Consider the following 18,306-nt stretch of genomic DNA (forward strand, 5'->3'; position numbering starts at 1 on the left):
TGTAATGCCGTTAACTCAGGTCAAAGCAAAAAATTCCAAAAAATCTAAGTCAAGCTTGATTATTTTCTTTCCCTTATATCTCATATCCAATCCACCAGGAAGTCCTGTAGGCTCTACTTCAAAACATATTCTAAATTCATCCATTTTTCTCCATCGTCTCTGCTATGGTCTGAATGTTTGTGTTTCCTAAAATTTGTATGTTAAAACCTAATCTCCAATGCAATAGTATTAAGCGGTGGAGGGGGCCTTTAGGAGGTGATTAGGTCATGAAGGTATAGACCTCATGAATGGGATTAGTACCCTTAGGAAAGTGGCTTTAGCGAGGCTGTTGTGTCCCTTCCACCATGTGAGGACACTGCAACAAGGAGCCTCTGAAGCACAGAGCCCTTGCCAGACATCAAATCTGTTGGCACTTTGACTTTAGACTTCCCAGCCTCCAGGACTGTGAGAAATTTTTTTTTTGAGACACTCTCGCTATGTCGCCTAGACTGGAGTGCAGCGGTGTGACCTCAGCTCACTGCAAACCTCCACCTCCCAGGTTCAAATGATTCTCCTGCCTCAGCCTCCCAAGTAGTGGGATTACTGGTGCCTGCCACCATGCCCAGCTAATTTTTTATATTTTTAGTAGAAACAGGGTTTCACCATGTTGGCCAGGCTGATCTCAAACTCCTGGTCTCAAGTAATCCACCCACCTCGGCCTCCCAAAGTGCTGGGATTACAGGCATGAGCCACTGTACCCGTTCAAATTTCTGTTGTTTATAAATTACCCAGTCTAAGGTATTTTCCTGTAGCAGCCCAAAAGGACTAAACTACTCCGCGCAACCACCATTCCAAAACACTATCATCTCCCATCTGGACTATTACAATAGCCTCCTAACCCTCTCATTGAGTCACCTCCTACAATCCATTCTTCTCAAAGCAGCCAGAAAGATCTTTATAAAAATGTACATCAGCTCACATCACTCCCATTCTCATTATACTCTCTATAAAATTCAACATGTACCAGTAGCTACAAGTCCTTATAAATCTGACCTTGCCAGACTCCTTGACCTCAATCGGCACTATTTTTCTTTGCTAACTATGATCTGTTGCACTGGCTTTCTTTTTGGTCCCAGGACATGCCTTGCTCATTCCTATTCATTTGTACTTGCTTCTGCCTCCATTTGAAACATACCTGCTTCCAAATCTCAAAAGAGCTAGGTCTTCACCATTCAAGTCTTGGTTCAAATAGCAACTCTACAGAGGCTTTCCATAACCACCCTATTTAAAGTAGCCCTTCTCTTCTAGTCATCTTTATCACATTACATTACTTTTCTCAAAGCACTAGTCACCATCTGGAGTTATCCTGTGTATTTGTTATATATTCATTATTTGTTTTACCACATTAGAAACTAAACAGTACGAGCAAGGACCTCAGTTGTCTTGTTCACTGCTGAATTACTGGGACCTAGAAAAATGTTTGACATTGAAGTCACAAGTATTTGGAAAAAGGAAATAGCAAATAAATAATACAGACTACAAACTTAATAAATTTTACTGAATACATGAATGAATTAATTAGGGAGGGAAATATAAAGGGCAAAACACAATAAAGGAAAGCACTGCTTTTTTATACCTGCTCACTTTTCTCCAATCTTACTGTCTTTGCTCAAGCTCAGGTCCTCATCATCTCACTCCTAAACTACTTTAATACCTCCTAACTGTTCTTCTCCTTTTCCCAACCTGATCCCTCCAAAAGTAACTTCCAAACTTCAACTAGACTTGATCATTCTGAGATAGAGATCTAAACATGCTACTCCTCTGCTCAAGACTCTTCAGTGGCTCCCTACAGCCTAAGCTTTTTAGCAGAGTGTTAAAGGGGCCTCTTCAGCCTTGTCACTCACTGCTATCCCTTTACATTTTACCTAAACTCCAGTCATACAGAACTTCATACAGGTCCCAGAAGATTCCACGTTGTTCAACGTCTCCAAGCCTTGCATATCTTTTCATTTTGCTGGACCACTCACTCTTCCTTACCTCACTGACTCTGACTATCTATTGAACTCAAACTTAATCCTCAAGAACAAACTCAAGCATCTTCTCCATTAAGTCTTTAAGGATTCCCAAAGCAGAGTTGATCACTCCCTCTTTTGTGTCATCACAGTACTTAACACATACTGACACTATACTACAACCATCTGTTCCCATGTCTGGTTTACCTCACGAGACTATTAATTTCCTGAGAGCAGGAGCCACATCTTCATCTTTGTGTCCCCAGCACAGTAGCTGGCATGTATCAGCACTCAATAATTGGTGACTGAAGGAATGAATAAATGTATCCAAACTCCTCAGCCTGGCCTTCAAAAACCAACCTGAGGTTGGCCCCAACCTACCTTTTTTAATTTAGCTCTTACTCTTCTCTTACTTGCTAATCAAAAATACATACTCATTTCTCAACATTTACTTGGGGCATTCATTCCTGATGCTCTAATGAAATTCAAATCATCCATGAAGGCCCAACTCAAATGGCTCCCTCTCCATGAAATCTTCCCTAGCCATACCAATGAGAGGGAATTTCTTCCCCTACAGTACTTTGTTTTTTCTACTGGAAAAAAAACATTTACTACTTCTTATTTTAGAAGTATAGCCACTATCTTTCCAACTGGACTACATCTTATTTTTCTAACTATACTGTAAATTCCCTGAATGCAAGAAACATGGTTTTCTCCTGACCCAAATCCCTAACACAGTGACTTACACAAAGCATGCAGTTATCAGTAAATATGTCATTAGAATCATATGCTTAAGGGTTAGAGATTTCATGTCTTTATTCCTTCATACATATGCTTTTACCTTGGCCTAAACTGGCCTCCTATCAATATGGTAAACTTTTAAGAATCAGTCTAAATGCCATATCCTCTCTGAATTCTTCTCCAATGCTCCTGAATAGGCTTAAGCACTCATTCTTCTGTACACCTATGGTATCTTGTACATAATTTATAACTCCACTCATCATACTATATTTTCATTGTCACTTGATGGGTTCCTCTCCCAACTAGACCATAACCTCCTTAGAGCAGAGATAGTCTCTTTATCCGCTTATTAATTCCCAAGACTAATTAAATGCACAATAAATACATAGTGACTTCTGAAAACAGTGAATCCTTCAGGATGGTTAGGAACAGAAAAAGAAAAAAAAAATAGTGAACCCATGTTCTAGTGTAAACCAGCAATAGTGTACGCTGTAACATGAAGACATAGAACTGCATTACCATCTTCAAATCCCACCTCCACTTACAAGCTGTGTGACCCTGAATAAATTACTTCTCTGTGTCTCAGTTTTTCTCATCTGGAAAATGAAGATCATAACAGCATTAAAATAGAATTAGCTCTTCCTCTTCCAGTAAGCAACCTAAGATGATCTGTGAAAATGGCTATTAACACAGCACACCCCACAAAATCATGCAAATCAAGATATTAAAATCTTCATATTCACTTTAAGGAGACTCAAGAAACTGTCCAGGCCAATGGGGATGGAGGGAGGTTGGGGGGTATGTAAATCCAGAAAGCCACAAAATATCTGAAGGATGTCACTTTATAGAAGCAATGTAAGCCAATCCATTGTTACAACTGTGGAGTCAGTAAATATGCCTAAACCAAACGTGAGGCTGGGCACAGGATTGGTAGCCCCAAGAGAGTGAATTTTTGCTGTACAAGCTTTATTTATTTATTTATTTTTTTGAGACGAAGTTTCCCTCGTTACCCAGGCTGGAGTGCAATGGCGCGATCTCGGCTCACCACAACCTCCACCTCCTGGGTTCAGTGCCTCAGCCTCCTGAGTAGCTGGGATTACAGGCACACGCCACCATGCCCAGCTAATTTTTTGTATTTTTAGTAGAGACGGGGTTTCACCATGTTGACCAGGATGGTCTCGATCTCCTGACCTCGTGATCCACCCGCCTCAGCCTCCCAAAGTGCTGGGATTACAGGTGTGAGCCACCGCGCCCAGCCTGTACAAGCTTTAAAATGCAGAGTAATGCTGAGACCAAGGTGGGCAGACCACCTGAGGTCAGGGGTTCGAGACCAGCCTGGCCAACATGGTGAACCTCCGTCTCTACAAAAATACAAAAATTAGCCAGGCATGATGTCGAGTGCCTGTAATCCTAGCTAGTGGGGAGGCTGAGGTGGGAAAATCACTTGAACTCAGGAGGCAGAGGTTGCAGTGAACCGAGATCGCACCATTGCACTCCAGCCTGGGCAACAGAGCGAGACTCCATCTCAAAGAAAAACAAAACAAAAAAAAAAGGGTTTCGGTGTATTAATAGATTATCTAGTCATCAAACACATCAGGTGCATGAAGCACCCAAGATGCACTGCCAGACTTACAGAGCTCAAGACCAAATTAACCTAGATGTGAGCGCCCCTGCCACACTGAGATGATCCTTACCAAAAAAGGAAAAAATGTTCCTTAACCAGAAGAGGTGGTAGCACAGAAGAAACTGATGAAACAAAAATTTATGGTAGGAGAATAAATTCGGGATAAAATAAATTCAAACAAAAGGTTTCTTAAAAGAATTAAGAAGTTATACATGTAAAATGCTTAGTTTACTGCCTGGCACATGGTATGCACTAAAAAAGTTAGCTATTATTGTTATAGTTAAAACAGGAGAAAAGGCTCTCTGCAGGGCACTAAATGACAATCTCAGAGACAATTAGGCTCAATTCTATGGGCAACAGGGAGTAAAATGTTATATGAGGCTTCTAAGTAACAGAATGCATTGAGTTATTGATAACACCCTGTGAAAGGAGGACAAAATGAACCAAAAACTTTGGCAGGGCTTATGCTCTCTGCTTCTCCTTTTCCCAGTTTCTCTCTAGCTGCCCGCGGCCAAAAGCCCATGGCCATGATCCAGCATCCTCTTGGGAAAGCTGCACTTTAGAGGGAACTAATGAGCTTGTGTTTACCTACAGATTTTTCTCTGAGGAGTAGAGGTAACAAATGACTTCAAGAAGGGAAAACAAAAAGAAATAACATGGAGGTAAGAAATGGCACTAGATGGATTATGCTGGGTTGGCTTCCATGGAGTAAGCTTTCAGACCAAACAAAGCCAGGTATACTGGGCCTACATCCCCCAGATGCATTCTCTGGCAGTGTTAGTGCCATGGCAAGTCAGAGATGCAAAAAAGCAGAATCTGGGAAAAGGTACAATGAGGACTAAAAAGTTGAAGCAATACAGAAATAAGAATCAAATCCAATCTGAAGGACACTGCAACAGAGGCATTCAAAGGAATGGGCTGACCATGGAACAATTAGCTCGCTATCATTGGAGGGGTTCACATACACACTGCTGACCATTTTTGGGGGATGTTCAACATGGGTGTATGGACTAGATTTTTTTTTTTTTTTTGAGACAGAGTGTTGCTCTTGTTACCCAGGCTGGAGTGCAATGGCGCGATCTCGGCTCACCGCAACCTCCGCCTCCTGGGTTCAAGCAATTCTCCTGCCTCAGCCTCCTGAGTAGCTGGGACTACAGGCACACGCCACCATGCCCCGCTAATTTTTTGTATTTTTAGTAGAGACGGGGTTTCACCACGTTGACCAGGATGGTCTCGATCTCTCGACCTCGTGATCCACCCGCCTCGGCCTCCCAAAGTGCTGGGATTACAGGCTTGAGCCACCGCGCCTGGCCTGTATGGACTAGATTTAAGATACAAGTTCAAATACAAAAATTAGGTGGGGGTGGTGGCGGCGCCTGTAATCCCAGCTACTCCAGAGGCTGAGGAAGGAGAATTGCTTGAACCCAAGAGGCGGAGGTTGCAGTGAGCCAAGACCGCACCATTGTACTCCAGCCTGGGTGAACAGAGAGACACTCCGTCTCAAAACAAGAAAAAAAAAATTCAAGTTCAATAAATATCTGAGTAACTACTCCATGCTAGTCACTGTGTAAGATTAGGTGCTGAAAATACAGAGAAGAAAAAAATGATAATGTGCAGTCCCCTCAAGGAGTTCCCCGCCTAATGGAAGAGACAATATGACATGGTAAGCGCTAACGGAAATCTGTACAGGGCTCTATGGGAGCAGAAAGCAGTGCTGATGACTCACTGGTAAGGACCAATGTGGCATTAATTTAAATGAATCCAATAAAAATATTTCATAAGCAGTTTGTAAACACATACTGGTAGGGGATATTATGTTATTTCCAGAACAGACAGTACACGGGCTAGTCAACCTTTGCAATTTAGTCAACATTCCCTTTATCCTTAACAGAATCCACACCTACAAGCATTCTCATTCATTCAATAAATATATTGATATGCGCTATGTGCCAAGCACTGATCAAGGCACTAAGGAAAGATGAGAAAGATAGTCCTTGCACTCAAAGAATGAAAACATTCCTCTTCATCTTCACCTTTCCTTCCCCTCTCTCCTAACCCCTTTACTGACCAATTGATATCTTAAATTCCTTCTGGAAGTAGATGAGCTATTAAATCATAAGAAAAAAGTGACCTGCAAAAAAAGCAAGGGTGAGCTGGAGGTGATAGGTATTGGAATTGGAATTCAAATGGGAATCTGCCAGGGTATCTGTCACAGCATGAGGCTCTGACTGCATTCCAAAGTCAAAGGTGGTGGAATTACAGGTTATATGTAAGCCTTTTTGTCTACTCCTTCCCCATCACCATTTCTTCTTCTGTCATCCCAATATTAATTATTAGCATAGATTATTAAGAATAATTATAGACCAGACACTGTAGCTCACACCTGTAATCTCAGCACTTTGGAAGGCCGAGGAGGGTGGATCATGAGGTCAGGAGATCGAGACCATCATGAAACTAAAAATACAAAAAATTAGCCAGGCGTGGTGGCATGCACCTGTAGTCCCAGCTACTTGGGAGGCTGAGGCAGGAGAACCGCTTGAACTCAGGAGACGAAAGTTGCAGTGAGCTGAGATCACACCACTGTACTCCAGTCTGGGCAACAAAGCAAGACTCCTTATCAAAAAAAAAAAAAAAAAAAGAAAAATTATACCTTCATTCAATCAGTCATTCACTAGTATTTACAGAGTACCTGATGAGAGTTATGAGAAACATGGCCAAAATAAAACTCTGGGATCCAAGTCTTTCAAAGCTGCAAGAGATCTCAAAGGTCACCTAGTCCAAACCTATCATTTCACAGATGAAAAATTGAGGTACAGAAAAACTGGAATCATTCCTCAGTTCACATATTTATACATTTACTGAGTCATACTCTATGCCAGGCACAAGGAAATATAAGAATGAATAGGCCTTCTTTTCAAGGAGAACACAATGTGGTGAGAAAGACAAATACCATGACTCCAGTTAAATCATCTCCAGAAAGGAAGACCCAAATGTACACAATGGAAACGTCTAGTGTAGAACAGGATGGGCAGTACAGAGTACTCATACTGCCCATTGCGGTTAACAGCACAAGCACTGAAGTAGTCTTGGATTTGAACCCCAGTTGTGTCACTTACCTGGCTGTATAACATTGGGCAAGTTACTTAAATTTTCCATGCCTCAGTTTCCACATCTATAGAATGGGATAATAATAGTACATATCTTATAAGGTTATGGCATTAAATTCAACAATGAATCTAAGGTCCTGGCGTGGTGGCTCATGCCTGTAATCCAAACACTTTGGGAGGCCAAGGCAGGCAGATCACTTGAGTCCAGGAGTTCAAGATCAGCCTGAGCAACACAGTGAAACTGTCTCTACAAAAAATTAGCCACATATGTTGGTGCACACCTGTGGTCCCAGCTACTTAGCAGGCTGAGGTGGGAGAATCGTTTGAGCCTAGGAGGCTGAGGTTGCACTAAGCAAAGATCGCTCCACTGTAGTCCAGCCTGGATGACAGAGCAAGACTGTCTCAAAAAAAAAAAAAAAAGGAATGCATCTGCATCTAAAACATGTGGCACAGGACTCAGTGCAGAATAAGTAATCTCTATTATTTCACCCTCAGCACTCTCCCTCAGCACTCTTTTCTGCTAAGCCCTGGCCTCAGAATCCTTCTCAACACAGGCTTCTAAGCATCTATGATCAGGTGGCTGTCTCTGAGATAAAACAAATCTGCTCTTCCTAGTCTAGAATATAAGCCCACTATTTACTACTCTACGGTTTTTTTCCCCACTACACTATGCCACCACTCATTTTACATACCTAAAAAAATCCAGAGGTAGTCAGATATCCAAGATTAAACTTCAGTCACATATGTCTTGATCCCTCAATAAGATCTTGGCTTGGACCAAAAATCTCTAGAGAAAAAAATCCCTGGCAACAAGGAACATTTACTAAATGTCTATAGGGAGAGAACCACAGGAGAAAGAACAAACACACAAAAAAATAGTGATTACTGCCTGAAGAAGCAAGGGATGGGAACTTCCACAGTCTGCCTGCTGTGGGTTTATGAACCTAGCTGGGAAGAGGAGATGAAATACTGACTGCCACTACCCCCTTGATGTACCCACTTTACCCATCCCACTATCACAGTACCTGTGACACATTTTGCATGTATTTATCACTCTACTCATTCCAGTGTGTGAACTTTTTGAGGGCAATTATCACACTTTATCTATCTTGGTATTATCAGGCACACCAAAGTGCCTGGCACACAGAAGGTGTTGCAGAAGTCTGAGGACTCAGTTAAGAATGAGGAAACAAACTTAAACAGAGACAACCAGAAAAGGCAGGGGAGAAAGGTATCAGTGTAGATCAGAATACTCCAAGAAGCCAAGGGAACTAGAACCTTAAAGGGCAGGTTGAATTTCGAAAGGCAGTAAGGGAAAAGAAAGGTATTCTAGGCAGACAGGACAGCACCAACAACACCTGGCAGTAATGAGAAACAGTACAGAGAGGGCTGGAGCCAGGATTTCATCCAATAATTCAATTCTCATAGGAATATTGTAAACATTTAATTAAAAAGCATATACCATTAGGCAGAGGCGCTGGCAAATCACAAACATCCACTAAATGGTAGCTATTATACTATTTTTTTTTTTTGAGACGGAGTTTCGCTCTTGTTACCCAGGCTGGAGTGCAATGGCGCTATCTCGGCTCACCGCAACCTCCGCCTCCTGGGTTCAGGCAATTCTCCTGCCTCTGCCTCCTGAGTAGCTGGGATTACAGGCACGCGCCACCACGCCTGACTAGTTTTTTGTATTTTTAGTAGAGACGGGGTTTCACCATGTTGACCAGGTTGGTCTCGATCTCTTGACCTCGTGATCCACCCGCCTCGGCCTCCCAAAGTGCTGGGATTACAGGCTTGAGCCACCGCGCCCGGCCGCTATTATACTATTAATCAAAAATAATGAACCGGGCGTGGTGGCTCACGCCTGTAATCCAAGCACTTTGGAGACCAAGGAGGGCGGATCACCAGAGGTCAGGAGTTCAAGACCAGCCTGACCAACATGGTGAAACCCTGTCTTAAAAAAAAAAAAAAAGATTATCAAATACTTATTGGGTGCCTACTATATGCCAGGAACATGCTGAGTGAAGAGAATACAATGGTGAGCAAGATATACTTGGACTCTACTCTCTCATGAAGCTTACAATCTGGTGGGGAAGGCAGACAATTTTATAATAATGCTTGGTAGCGCTGGCCTAGGCAAAGCACAGGTGGGCTGAGGGGACATAAAATAGGGTCACCCAATCAGTGGACTGTACCAGAAAAATCCTTGCTTTTCAAAGGGTGGCTTCAAGCACCTTAGGGGTTCTGTTGAATCCATTTCAAGAACCACAAGGCTTCAGAGTGACATTTTGTTTGAATAAAAGGTTTCATGACTAAATAAAGGTTTAAAAACCACCAAACTAGTCCAATTCTCCTCTTTCAACAGGAATAAAACAGGGCCAAAGAGAGGTAAATTATTCACTTGAGGCAATAATATTAATACTTCGAGTTAGCTGCAGGCTAGACTATCTGCTTTGAACTTCAGCTTGAGCTTGAAATTCCTCACTGATCTGCATGATCTCACATCATTTTGGCAGATAAACAGGCCCGGGAGTGGACACATTCAGATTCACAGGCACTAGCCAGGCAATGCCCTGGCTGGCCCTATTGGGTATTGAAGTGCTTTTCTACCTTAATTTCCACGCTAGCTTTCTGTGCCAAAAAGATGCATCTAATTCCTCTCAGAGGTTGGCTGGCCTCCCCTTTGAAGGGGGAAATCACTGCCTCCAGGAATAGATTGGCTTCTGGGGCACCTAACTGGTACCCACATCTTATCCTACTAGCATCTCCAGCATGCTGTATTTTGGTAGGCTGAGAGACAGAACTGAGCTTAGGTAGTCATTATGGCCAGTTTAATACCTGACCTGAGTTGGCTAGGCCCATCTCTGTCTCTCTTCTCCTTAACTACCAGTGGGCTAATCATTCCTCCTGAACAGGGATTCAGCAGAATCCAGTTATAAGTAAGTTAAAGAACCTGTATGGAAAAACTAACATTCTTTTGATTAACCCTCATTTTGATCCTCTCAGGGATGAAATGCTGCTTTATGTTTTGAAAATGGAATTTTTGAGGCCGGGCGCGGTGGCTCAAGCTTGTAATCCCAGCACTTTGGGAGGCCGAGGCGGGTGGATCATGAGGTCGAGAGATCGAGACCATCCTGGTCAACATGGTGAAACCCCGTCTCTACCAAAAATACAAAAAATTAGCTGGGCATGGTGGCACGTGCCTGTAATCCCAGCTACTCAGGAGGCTGAGGCAGGAGAATTGCCTGAACCCAGGAGGCAGAGGTTGCGGTGAGCCGAGATCGCGCCATTGCACTCCAGCCTGGGTAACAAGAGCGAAACTCCGCCTCAAAAAAAAAAAAAAAAAAAAAAGAAAATGGAATTTTTGGCTGAGCACGGTGGCTGACACCTATAATCCCAGCACTTTGTGAGGCTGAGACAGGAGGATCACCTGAGATCAGGAGTTTGAGACCAGCCTGGCCAAACACAAAAATTAGCTGGGCATGGTGGTGGGCACCTGTGATCCCAGCTACTTCAGAGGCTGAGACAGGAGAATTGCTTGAACCAGGAGGCGGAAGTTGTAGTGAGCCAAGACCATGCCATTGCACTCCAGCCTTGGCAAGAAGGGTCAAACTCCGTCTCAAAAACAACAACAAAAAAAGAAAATGGAACTTTTGTACACAAAGAAAAAGGTTTGGGTCTTTAGAATAGAAGAGAAACAAACACTCTGGAATCTGGAAACGTTGGTTTAAATGTTTGTGACACCACCTGGTAGTCTCAAAACCCTTGGCCTATCTCAAATCCTCTGAACCCCAGCTTCCTCAATCACAAATAGGGAATACTAATAAAACCTTCCTCACAAATGTGAGATTCAAAATGCTCTTTTGAATCACTGCCACTTATCAAATACATAGTATCAATGTTTACATATAATTAAGACTATACAATTTTAAATTACCTACCCCTAGAGCACAAATAGTGGAGTAAGAAATGGAACCCAGGAGCTCAGATAGCATGGGCCAAGCTCAGTACAGCTAGTGCTCGCCTTACGACCACAGTCGGGACCACGGAACGGTCATTAACACGATTTGGTCGTAAGTTGAGTAGGCTATATGTACGGCTGAAATGGTGCACGCAGAGATGGTAGTGCTGCAGGAAGCTGGCCCGCACTGTCGTAGGCCCAGCTGGGCAATGTTTGCGCTGCCAGACGCGGAGCAGTCGTGGCTAACGATTGTGGTCGTAAAGTCAAATGGTCGTAAGTTGCATAGGTCGTAAGTCGATCAATACCTGTATAGCTTAGGCAGGCCTGGATCAGCAGCTGTACTTCCCCACTCACAAACTGTGGAATCCTAGGAAAGTTCCTTAGCCTCTCTGAGCCTCAGTCTCATTTGTCAAATGGGGTTAATTCCATCTAATTCCCAGGCCTACTGTTAGTAATAAATAAGATGATACAGGTAAAGGGCTTTAAACAGAGGCTGCTGTATGGTAAGGGCTGAATAAACAGTAGCAAGTCCTCTTTTCTATTTATCCCTCTAAAGGAAGAAGCCATTAACAAAGCCTAAATTACCTGTCAACTTCTAGAGAAAGCATTAATGAAACCAGAGAAAAGGAATATGAATGAATGCTATTCCAAACTACATATCATGCTAATAGCATCTAATATTGGAAAACATAGGTATAATATCCTATATTCCCAAGAAGTAGAAACTCCATCTTAGCCAGGCTACCTATTACCCTATTATGATCTGGGCTCCACAATAGAGTCTATCAACCAAACAGAAAGTGCTACAGAGAGGGTAATGCTGACGCCACATGTAAACCACTGCTCTTTTGTAAACCCAACCTTTTTCAGCTCAAACCCATCTCTATCATAAAGAATTTACCGACTTCCCCTAGCAGACTCAAAGTGCTTGATCTCTTGTGCCCCACTGCATTTGTTAAACGCCTCCATTACAGCAATTATCTAGTATTATACTATTTGCATGTCTCCTCACTCAGCTGTAAATTGGTAAAGATCCTGTTTTATTTATCTTTGAATTCTCAGTGCAGGACATACGGTAGACCCCATAATTAAATGATGAATTTCACCTTCTCTTCCACAAGCTAAGGCTGCAAAGAAACAGCTGGAGAGGCCGGGCATGGTGGCTCATGCCTGTAATCCAAGCACTTTGGAGGCCAAGGCGGGTGGATCACCTGAGGTTGGGAGTTCAAGACCAGCCTGACCTGACGGTGAAACCCCCGTCTTAAAAAAAAAAAAAAAAAAAGAAGCTGGAGAGACATTAGTAGAAACTTGAAAACAAACTAAGGCCCGACCAGACCTCTGTTATTTTTGCAGCTTGAAGGGATGACTGTTCCTGCTTCTCATAGCTTACTTTCTCAAACATAAAACAAAAAAAAAGATAGAACCAGTCCACCCAGCATTTCCAGACAACAAATCATACTTCTTCTCAGAAAATGAAACAAGTAACAAGGTTTCTTGGATGAATGCTAGTGGTTTCATAAAAGGTTAACTTGTAGGCATGATACTCTGCAAAATCTATTACACTACTAAAAGCTCTTAAGTCCTTAAAACAACAAAGAAAAGCTAAGAAACAAAATTTTTAAATGTCTAAATGAAAATGTTATTTTCTTGGCCAGGTGTGGTGGCTTATGCCTGTAATCCCAGCACTTTGAGAGGCCAAGGCAGGCAGATCACCTGAGGTCGGGAGTTTGAGGCCAGCCTGACCAACATGGAGAAACCCCCGTCTCCACTAAAAATACAAAAAATTGGCCGGGTGTGGTGGCGCATGCTTGTAATCCCAGCTACTCGCGAGGCTGAGGCAGGAGAATAGCTTGAACCTGGGAGGCAGCGGTTATGGTGAGCCAAGATCATACCATTGCACCACAGCCTGGGCAATAAGAGCGAAACTCCACCTCAAAAGAAAAGAAAATGTTATTTTCTCCTCTGCCAAAACTTCTGCTCTTTATCTTGATGAACCTTGACATATGTAACTAAAGCTTTCTTTGAGATATATATAAATGTCTCAAGGGAGAGCCCATAAACAAGAACTTCAATACAGTATTTACCCTTTCCAAAGTGCCTTCAAATATATCTCAATGAACCACAGCCAACTGTAATCACAGAAACGTAAAAGCTAGGAGGAACCTTGGAGGTCATTTCCATAATCACCCCACCTAACCAACCAACACCTGTAGTCTCTAGTGATTGGGAGACAGAGGACTACAAGGTTTCTTTAAAAATTCCCCTGCTGTGATCACCTGTCGATTTCTCAGTCTCTTCCTCCTATCTTAATGATCCCAATCAGGTAATCCAACTCCTCCAGCTCATCCCACTACCAAGCAACAGTCTTCTTGCTTCCTAAGTCCACTTCTCCCTTTCTCCGAACCTCATCTTCAGTCATCCCCAATCCTCCCCACTCTTCCCCCACCCAACACACAGCAAGGGGCCTCTCAGACTCCGACCCCTCAGAGATCCTCACTGGTTCTATCTCTGGCAACCAGTTCCCTTCCTCCTATTCCTTTTTGCCGTCTCTGTCCATATGCTGGCATGTGCAAGATCACAAACGCCTCTAGCTATCAATTCTACAGCTTCAGAATCTTTTCATTTTCCTTTCTCATCCTACTAGACAGGTAAAGGGGACATACAACCTCAAGGAGCTCATCTTCAAGGAACTCAAGTCTAGAAGGAGAGAGAGACACTTATTTATCGTTTAAGACTCAGCAACTACGGGAAGCCTTCCCTATGCCAAGCTAAACTGTTGCATTCTTCTCAGTGTCACGATTATGCCTCTAATGCAATACCTAGTCTTCTTGTCTGTCTCCCACAACTAGACTGCGGGCTCTTCAACGGAGGAACCCTTTGTCTCCCTAGCACCTGGCCCAGGACCCGGAGCAAAGGTCATACTTAATGTTCATTAAGTGAATAAAAGCATAAATTCAGGCAGACAATCATTCATTCATCCACCTGTTCCTTCATTCGTTGACCAAAACTTTACTGAGCCCGCATTAGATACAAGTCTTAGAATGTACGGATAAATAAAACAGTTCCTACTTTAAGATAACTCAAGCTATACTACCAGTGGATTAGCACTCTTTTCCGGTCTGTGTCCCCAACCCCCATCCTAGGCTTAGATAGAGTCCTCTCTCACAGTGGAAGCCCGGCCTTCCCCTGCAAAAATTCACGCCCCTCCAACTCAAACTACCTCCCAGCCCTTCAGTCCTACCCTAAGACCCCCAGCTAGTAATCGCAAAATCTTAACACCTCCACCACTCTGACCTCTCTCTCTATCCTCCATCTCCACTCTTGAGGCTAAAGCAAGTCTTCCACTCCCAAGGCCGCCTCGGAGTCCCCAAGTCAGGAGTACCTCTGACTTCCCTCTCCACGCACCCACCCCCTAATCAGCTCCTTCCCTCTCAGGATCTTTCCCGTCTCTCCTAAGACCCCCTCCTCCCGACACCTCACTGCCCTTCCCCTCAGTTTCAGTCTGAGTCTCTCTTCTTCTCTCAACTCCGCTTACCTCATCCAGCTCCCGTTCCCCAGCAGCACCACCTCCAACCTCAACCTCCACCACTGCCGCCATCTTCACGGCTCGCCCCCTCACCGCAGTCCCCGCGCGAGCCAGCTGCTTCCGCCGCTCAAGTGCTCCTAGCCAATCGGTGGCTTGGGGGCGGGGCATCAAAACAGGCGGAGACTATCGGGGATCAGGAGGTTATCTACCGGCTGCAGGTTTCAGGATTAAGGAGAGAGTGGAGTCCCGTGCCCTTCCAGGCTTCAGCAAAGGAGCGTTCTTGGAAAATGAGAAATTTGAATCCCGTTGTTCTCAGTGCGAATATTTAACCAGTTCTTCCCTTTGGAGAGCCAAATGGGAGAGTTCCTACACGGGCAACTTTCGCGACGCTCCCTCAAGTCTCGGCTCCGTGGAGCGAGAAGTGCGGACCAGGAACTACGTTTCCCAAGCTGCACTGAGGCTGACCCAGAAGTTTAAATTCCGCTCCCTCTACGAAAGAATTGTAGTGAGTGAAAATAAACATTAAAAAACACGTAAATGTATTTTCCTGGCTGCAGCACCTGCCTTTTTGCCTCGGTAGGAATCATTTTCAAAAACAGCAGTTTCTTGAAGCCGCAGAACGCATTCCTGTGCTACGGAAGGCGGAAGAGTGCCTCTCGGGGTCAGAAGGCGAAGGTCAGAGAGCCAAATTGGCGGGAGAATAGATTGGTGGTCCACGATCGGAGGCAGTGGTGGCTCCTTGAGGTCCACGGTCCCGGGTGAGGGGCGTTGGAATTTGTTGATGGGGAGGGGAGTGGCCGAGAGGGAGGAGTGGGTGGCCATCAAGGAAATGTATGGAGCAGCCTGTTCCGACGAACCATGGAAGCAGCGATGCGACTTGAGCTCCTGAAACAGAGCTCTAGAGCCTTGTGGGTGGGACCTCCATGGCCCCCACATGCAGCTTCTTAGGCTGTCAGGCGACTTCACACATCTCGGCACTTTTCTACGCCACATCCTGCGTCCCCGGTTCCTACCTTACCCTCCTTTTTATACACCATTCACTGCCTCATCCCCACGTATACCTTTGTAACTGACTTTTCAACACCCTGTGAACTCGTTACCTTGCAAGGCTGTAGCCCCAGCTCACACGTCTCTGGGCGTCTGCCTGGATCTGTCTGGTGAAAAAACTAGGATGGCCTGTGAGCCCACAGAACCCCTAGAAAAGTCAGCTTTATATTGGAACCAACGGGAAATATACAGGGTGTTGTTTACATCATCTACGGGCATCTCATTTACTTAAAAATAATTATTTTTAGGCCGGGCGCAGTGGCTCACGCCTGTAATCCCAGCACTTGGGAGGCCGAGGCGGGTGGATCACGAGGTCAAGAGATCGAGACCATCTTGGTCAACATGGTGAAACCCCGTCTCTACTAAAAATACAAAAATTAGCTGGGCATGGTGGCGTACGCCTGTAGTCCCAGCTACTCAGGAGGCTGAGGCAGGAGAATTGCCTGAACCCAGGAGGCGGAGGTTGCGGTGAGCCGAGATCGCGCCATTGCACTCCAGCCTGGGTAACAAGAGCGAAACTCCGTCTCAAAAAAAAAAAAAAATTACTTTTATTTTACAAAACTTAATACGGAGAATATTGTAAATACTGTATACCCATCATCCTAAATTGACTATTGACATCATGATGTGTTTGCATACTCATTTTTTAAAAACTAGACAATACAATGAAAGTTAAGTTTGGCCGGGCACGGTGGCTCACGCCTGTAATTCCAGTGCTTTGGGAGGCCAAGGCAGACAGATCACAGAATCAGGAGTTCAAGAGCAGCCTGGCCAACATAGTGAAATCCTGTCTCTACTAAAAATACAAAAAAAAAATTTAGCTGGGCATGGTGGCGGGCACCTGTAATCCCAGCTGCTTGGGAAGCTGAGGCAGGAAAATGGCTTGAATCCAGGAGGCGGAGGCTGCACTGAGCCTAGTTCGGGCCACTGCACTCCAGCCTGGGCGACACAGCAAGACTCTGCCTCAGAAAAAAAAAAAAAAAAGGTTACACTTACTTGCATTTTCTACTCTCAAGCGTATCCTCTCCAGAAGCAACTATTATGAATTAGAATTAGCTGTGTGTTCTCTAATCCCTTTTTAAAAATTGTACATATCCATGACTATATAGTATTGTATTATGTTTCATTTGGCTTTTTAATTTGAGTGCTTTTTGTTTTCTTTGAGACGGTGTCTTGCTTTGTCATGAAGGCTGGAGTGAGTGATGCAACCTGGGCCCGCTGCAGCCTCCCCTCTCCCAGGTTCAATCGATTCTCATGTCTCAAGCCTCCGGAATAGCTGGGACTATGGTCGCGGGCCACCATGCTTCTATTTTTAGTAGAGATGGGGTTTCACCATGTGAGCCTGATCTCAGTGAGCCTCCGCCTCCCAAAGTGCTGGGATTGCAGGCTGAGCCACTGTGCCTGGCCTGAGTGATACAGGATCTGGCTCTGTTCCCCAGGCTGGAGTGCAGTGGCAAGATCTTGGCTCACTGCAGCCTCAACCTCCCAAGTAGATGGGACCACAGCTGTGTGCCATCATGCCCAGCTAATTTTTGTGTGTTTTTGTAGAGAAGGGGTTTTACCAGGTTGGTCAGGCTGGTCTCAAACTCCTGAGGTCCAGCAATCTGCCCTCCTGCACCTCCCAAAGTGCTGGCATTACAGGCTTGAGCAACCGTGCCCTTGTTATTAAGTGCTATTTTCTGTGTATCATTATGTAACTTAATTATTTCACACTATATATTTTTTAAATTTTATAAATGGAGACAGGGTTTTACCATGTTGCCCAGGCTGATCTTGAACTCCTGGGCTCAGGCAATTCACCTGCCTTGGCTTCCCAAAGTACAGGGATTACAGGCATGAGCCACACAGTGCCTGGCCATAATATTATTTTTGAAGCCTGTTCATGTTTACATATGTTTATGTCTAATTCATCCTTTTAACTATTGTGTAGTGCTGTATTGTGTGGTTTTATAAAATTTCATTTATTCGTTCCTCAATTGATGGACATTAGAGTTTTATAATTTTTGCATTTAGAAACACTATGTCTTTTTGTACACATACAAATAAATTAGCTACTAGCCAGATGTGCTTATTATATTCTTGAAATGTGGCTAGTCAGAATTGAGAGGTGCTGAATGTGTTTATGAGGGGGACCCATTTTCCCACATTGTAGCCAGTCATTTATATTATCAGACTTTTAAGTTTTTGCCAGTCCTAGAGGTGAGAAATTGTATTTGTAATTTCCTTATAGCGTGGCAGGTTGAAGATTTTTTTACATGGGTTTTTGGCCATTCGGATTTCACCATATGTGAGTTGTCTTGTTTATATTT

General features: G+C 44.0%; 2 protein-coding genes across 6 annotated transcripts in view; one reads left to right on the plus strand and one right to left on the minus strand.

Moving 5' to 3' along the window:
- The window catches only part of RNF121 (ring finger protein 121), a 75,596-nt gene extending 60,388 nt beyond the window's left edge, over nt 1–15,208 (minus strand). Inside the window, exon 1 of one of the 2 annotated variants that reach the window (XM_003923413.4) lies at nt 14,960–15,208. In XM_003923413.4, coding sequence (XP_003923462.2) covers nt 14,960–15,118 — 159 coding nt within the window. In that variant the 5' untranslated portion in view covers nt 15,119–15,208. The remainder of the gene's footprint in view (nt 1–14,959) is intronic. The other variant, XM_010334272.3, reaches the window with a different exon arrangement.
- Nucleotides 15,209–15,348: 140 nt separating this feature from the next.
- XNDC1N (XRCC1 N-terminal domain containing 1, N-terminal like) overlaps nt 15,349–18,306 on the plus strand; it is a 34,450-nt gene continuing 31,492 nt past the window's right edge. For 2 of the 4 annotated variants that reach the window (XM_074400983.1, XM_074400982.1), the window contains exon 1: nt 15,533–15,708. Coding sequence is in view for 1 of the 4 variants with exons in the window: in XM_074400986.1 (XP_074257087.1) it covers nt 15,488–15,625 (138 nt within the window). In the remaining 3 variants the exon portion in view is untranslated. Of the gene's footprint in view, nt 15,709–18,306 lie in introns of all 4 variants that reach the window. The other 2 variants (XM_074400986.1, XM_074400984.1) reach the window with 2 other exon arrangements.

The sequence above is a fragment of the Saimiri boliviensis genome, chromosome 6, assembly GCF_048565385.1.
Source record: "Saimiri boliviensis isolate mSaiBol1 chromosome 6, mSaiBol1.pri, whole genome shotgun sequence".
Classification (NCBI taxonomy): Eukaryota; Metazoa; Chordata; class Mammalia; order Primates; family Cebidae; genus Saimiri; species Saimiri boliviensis.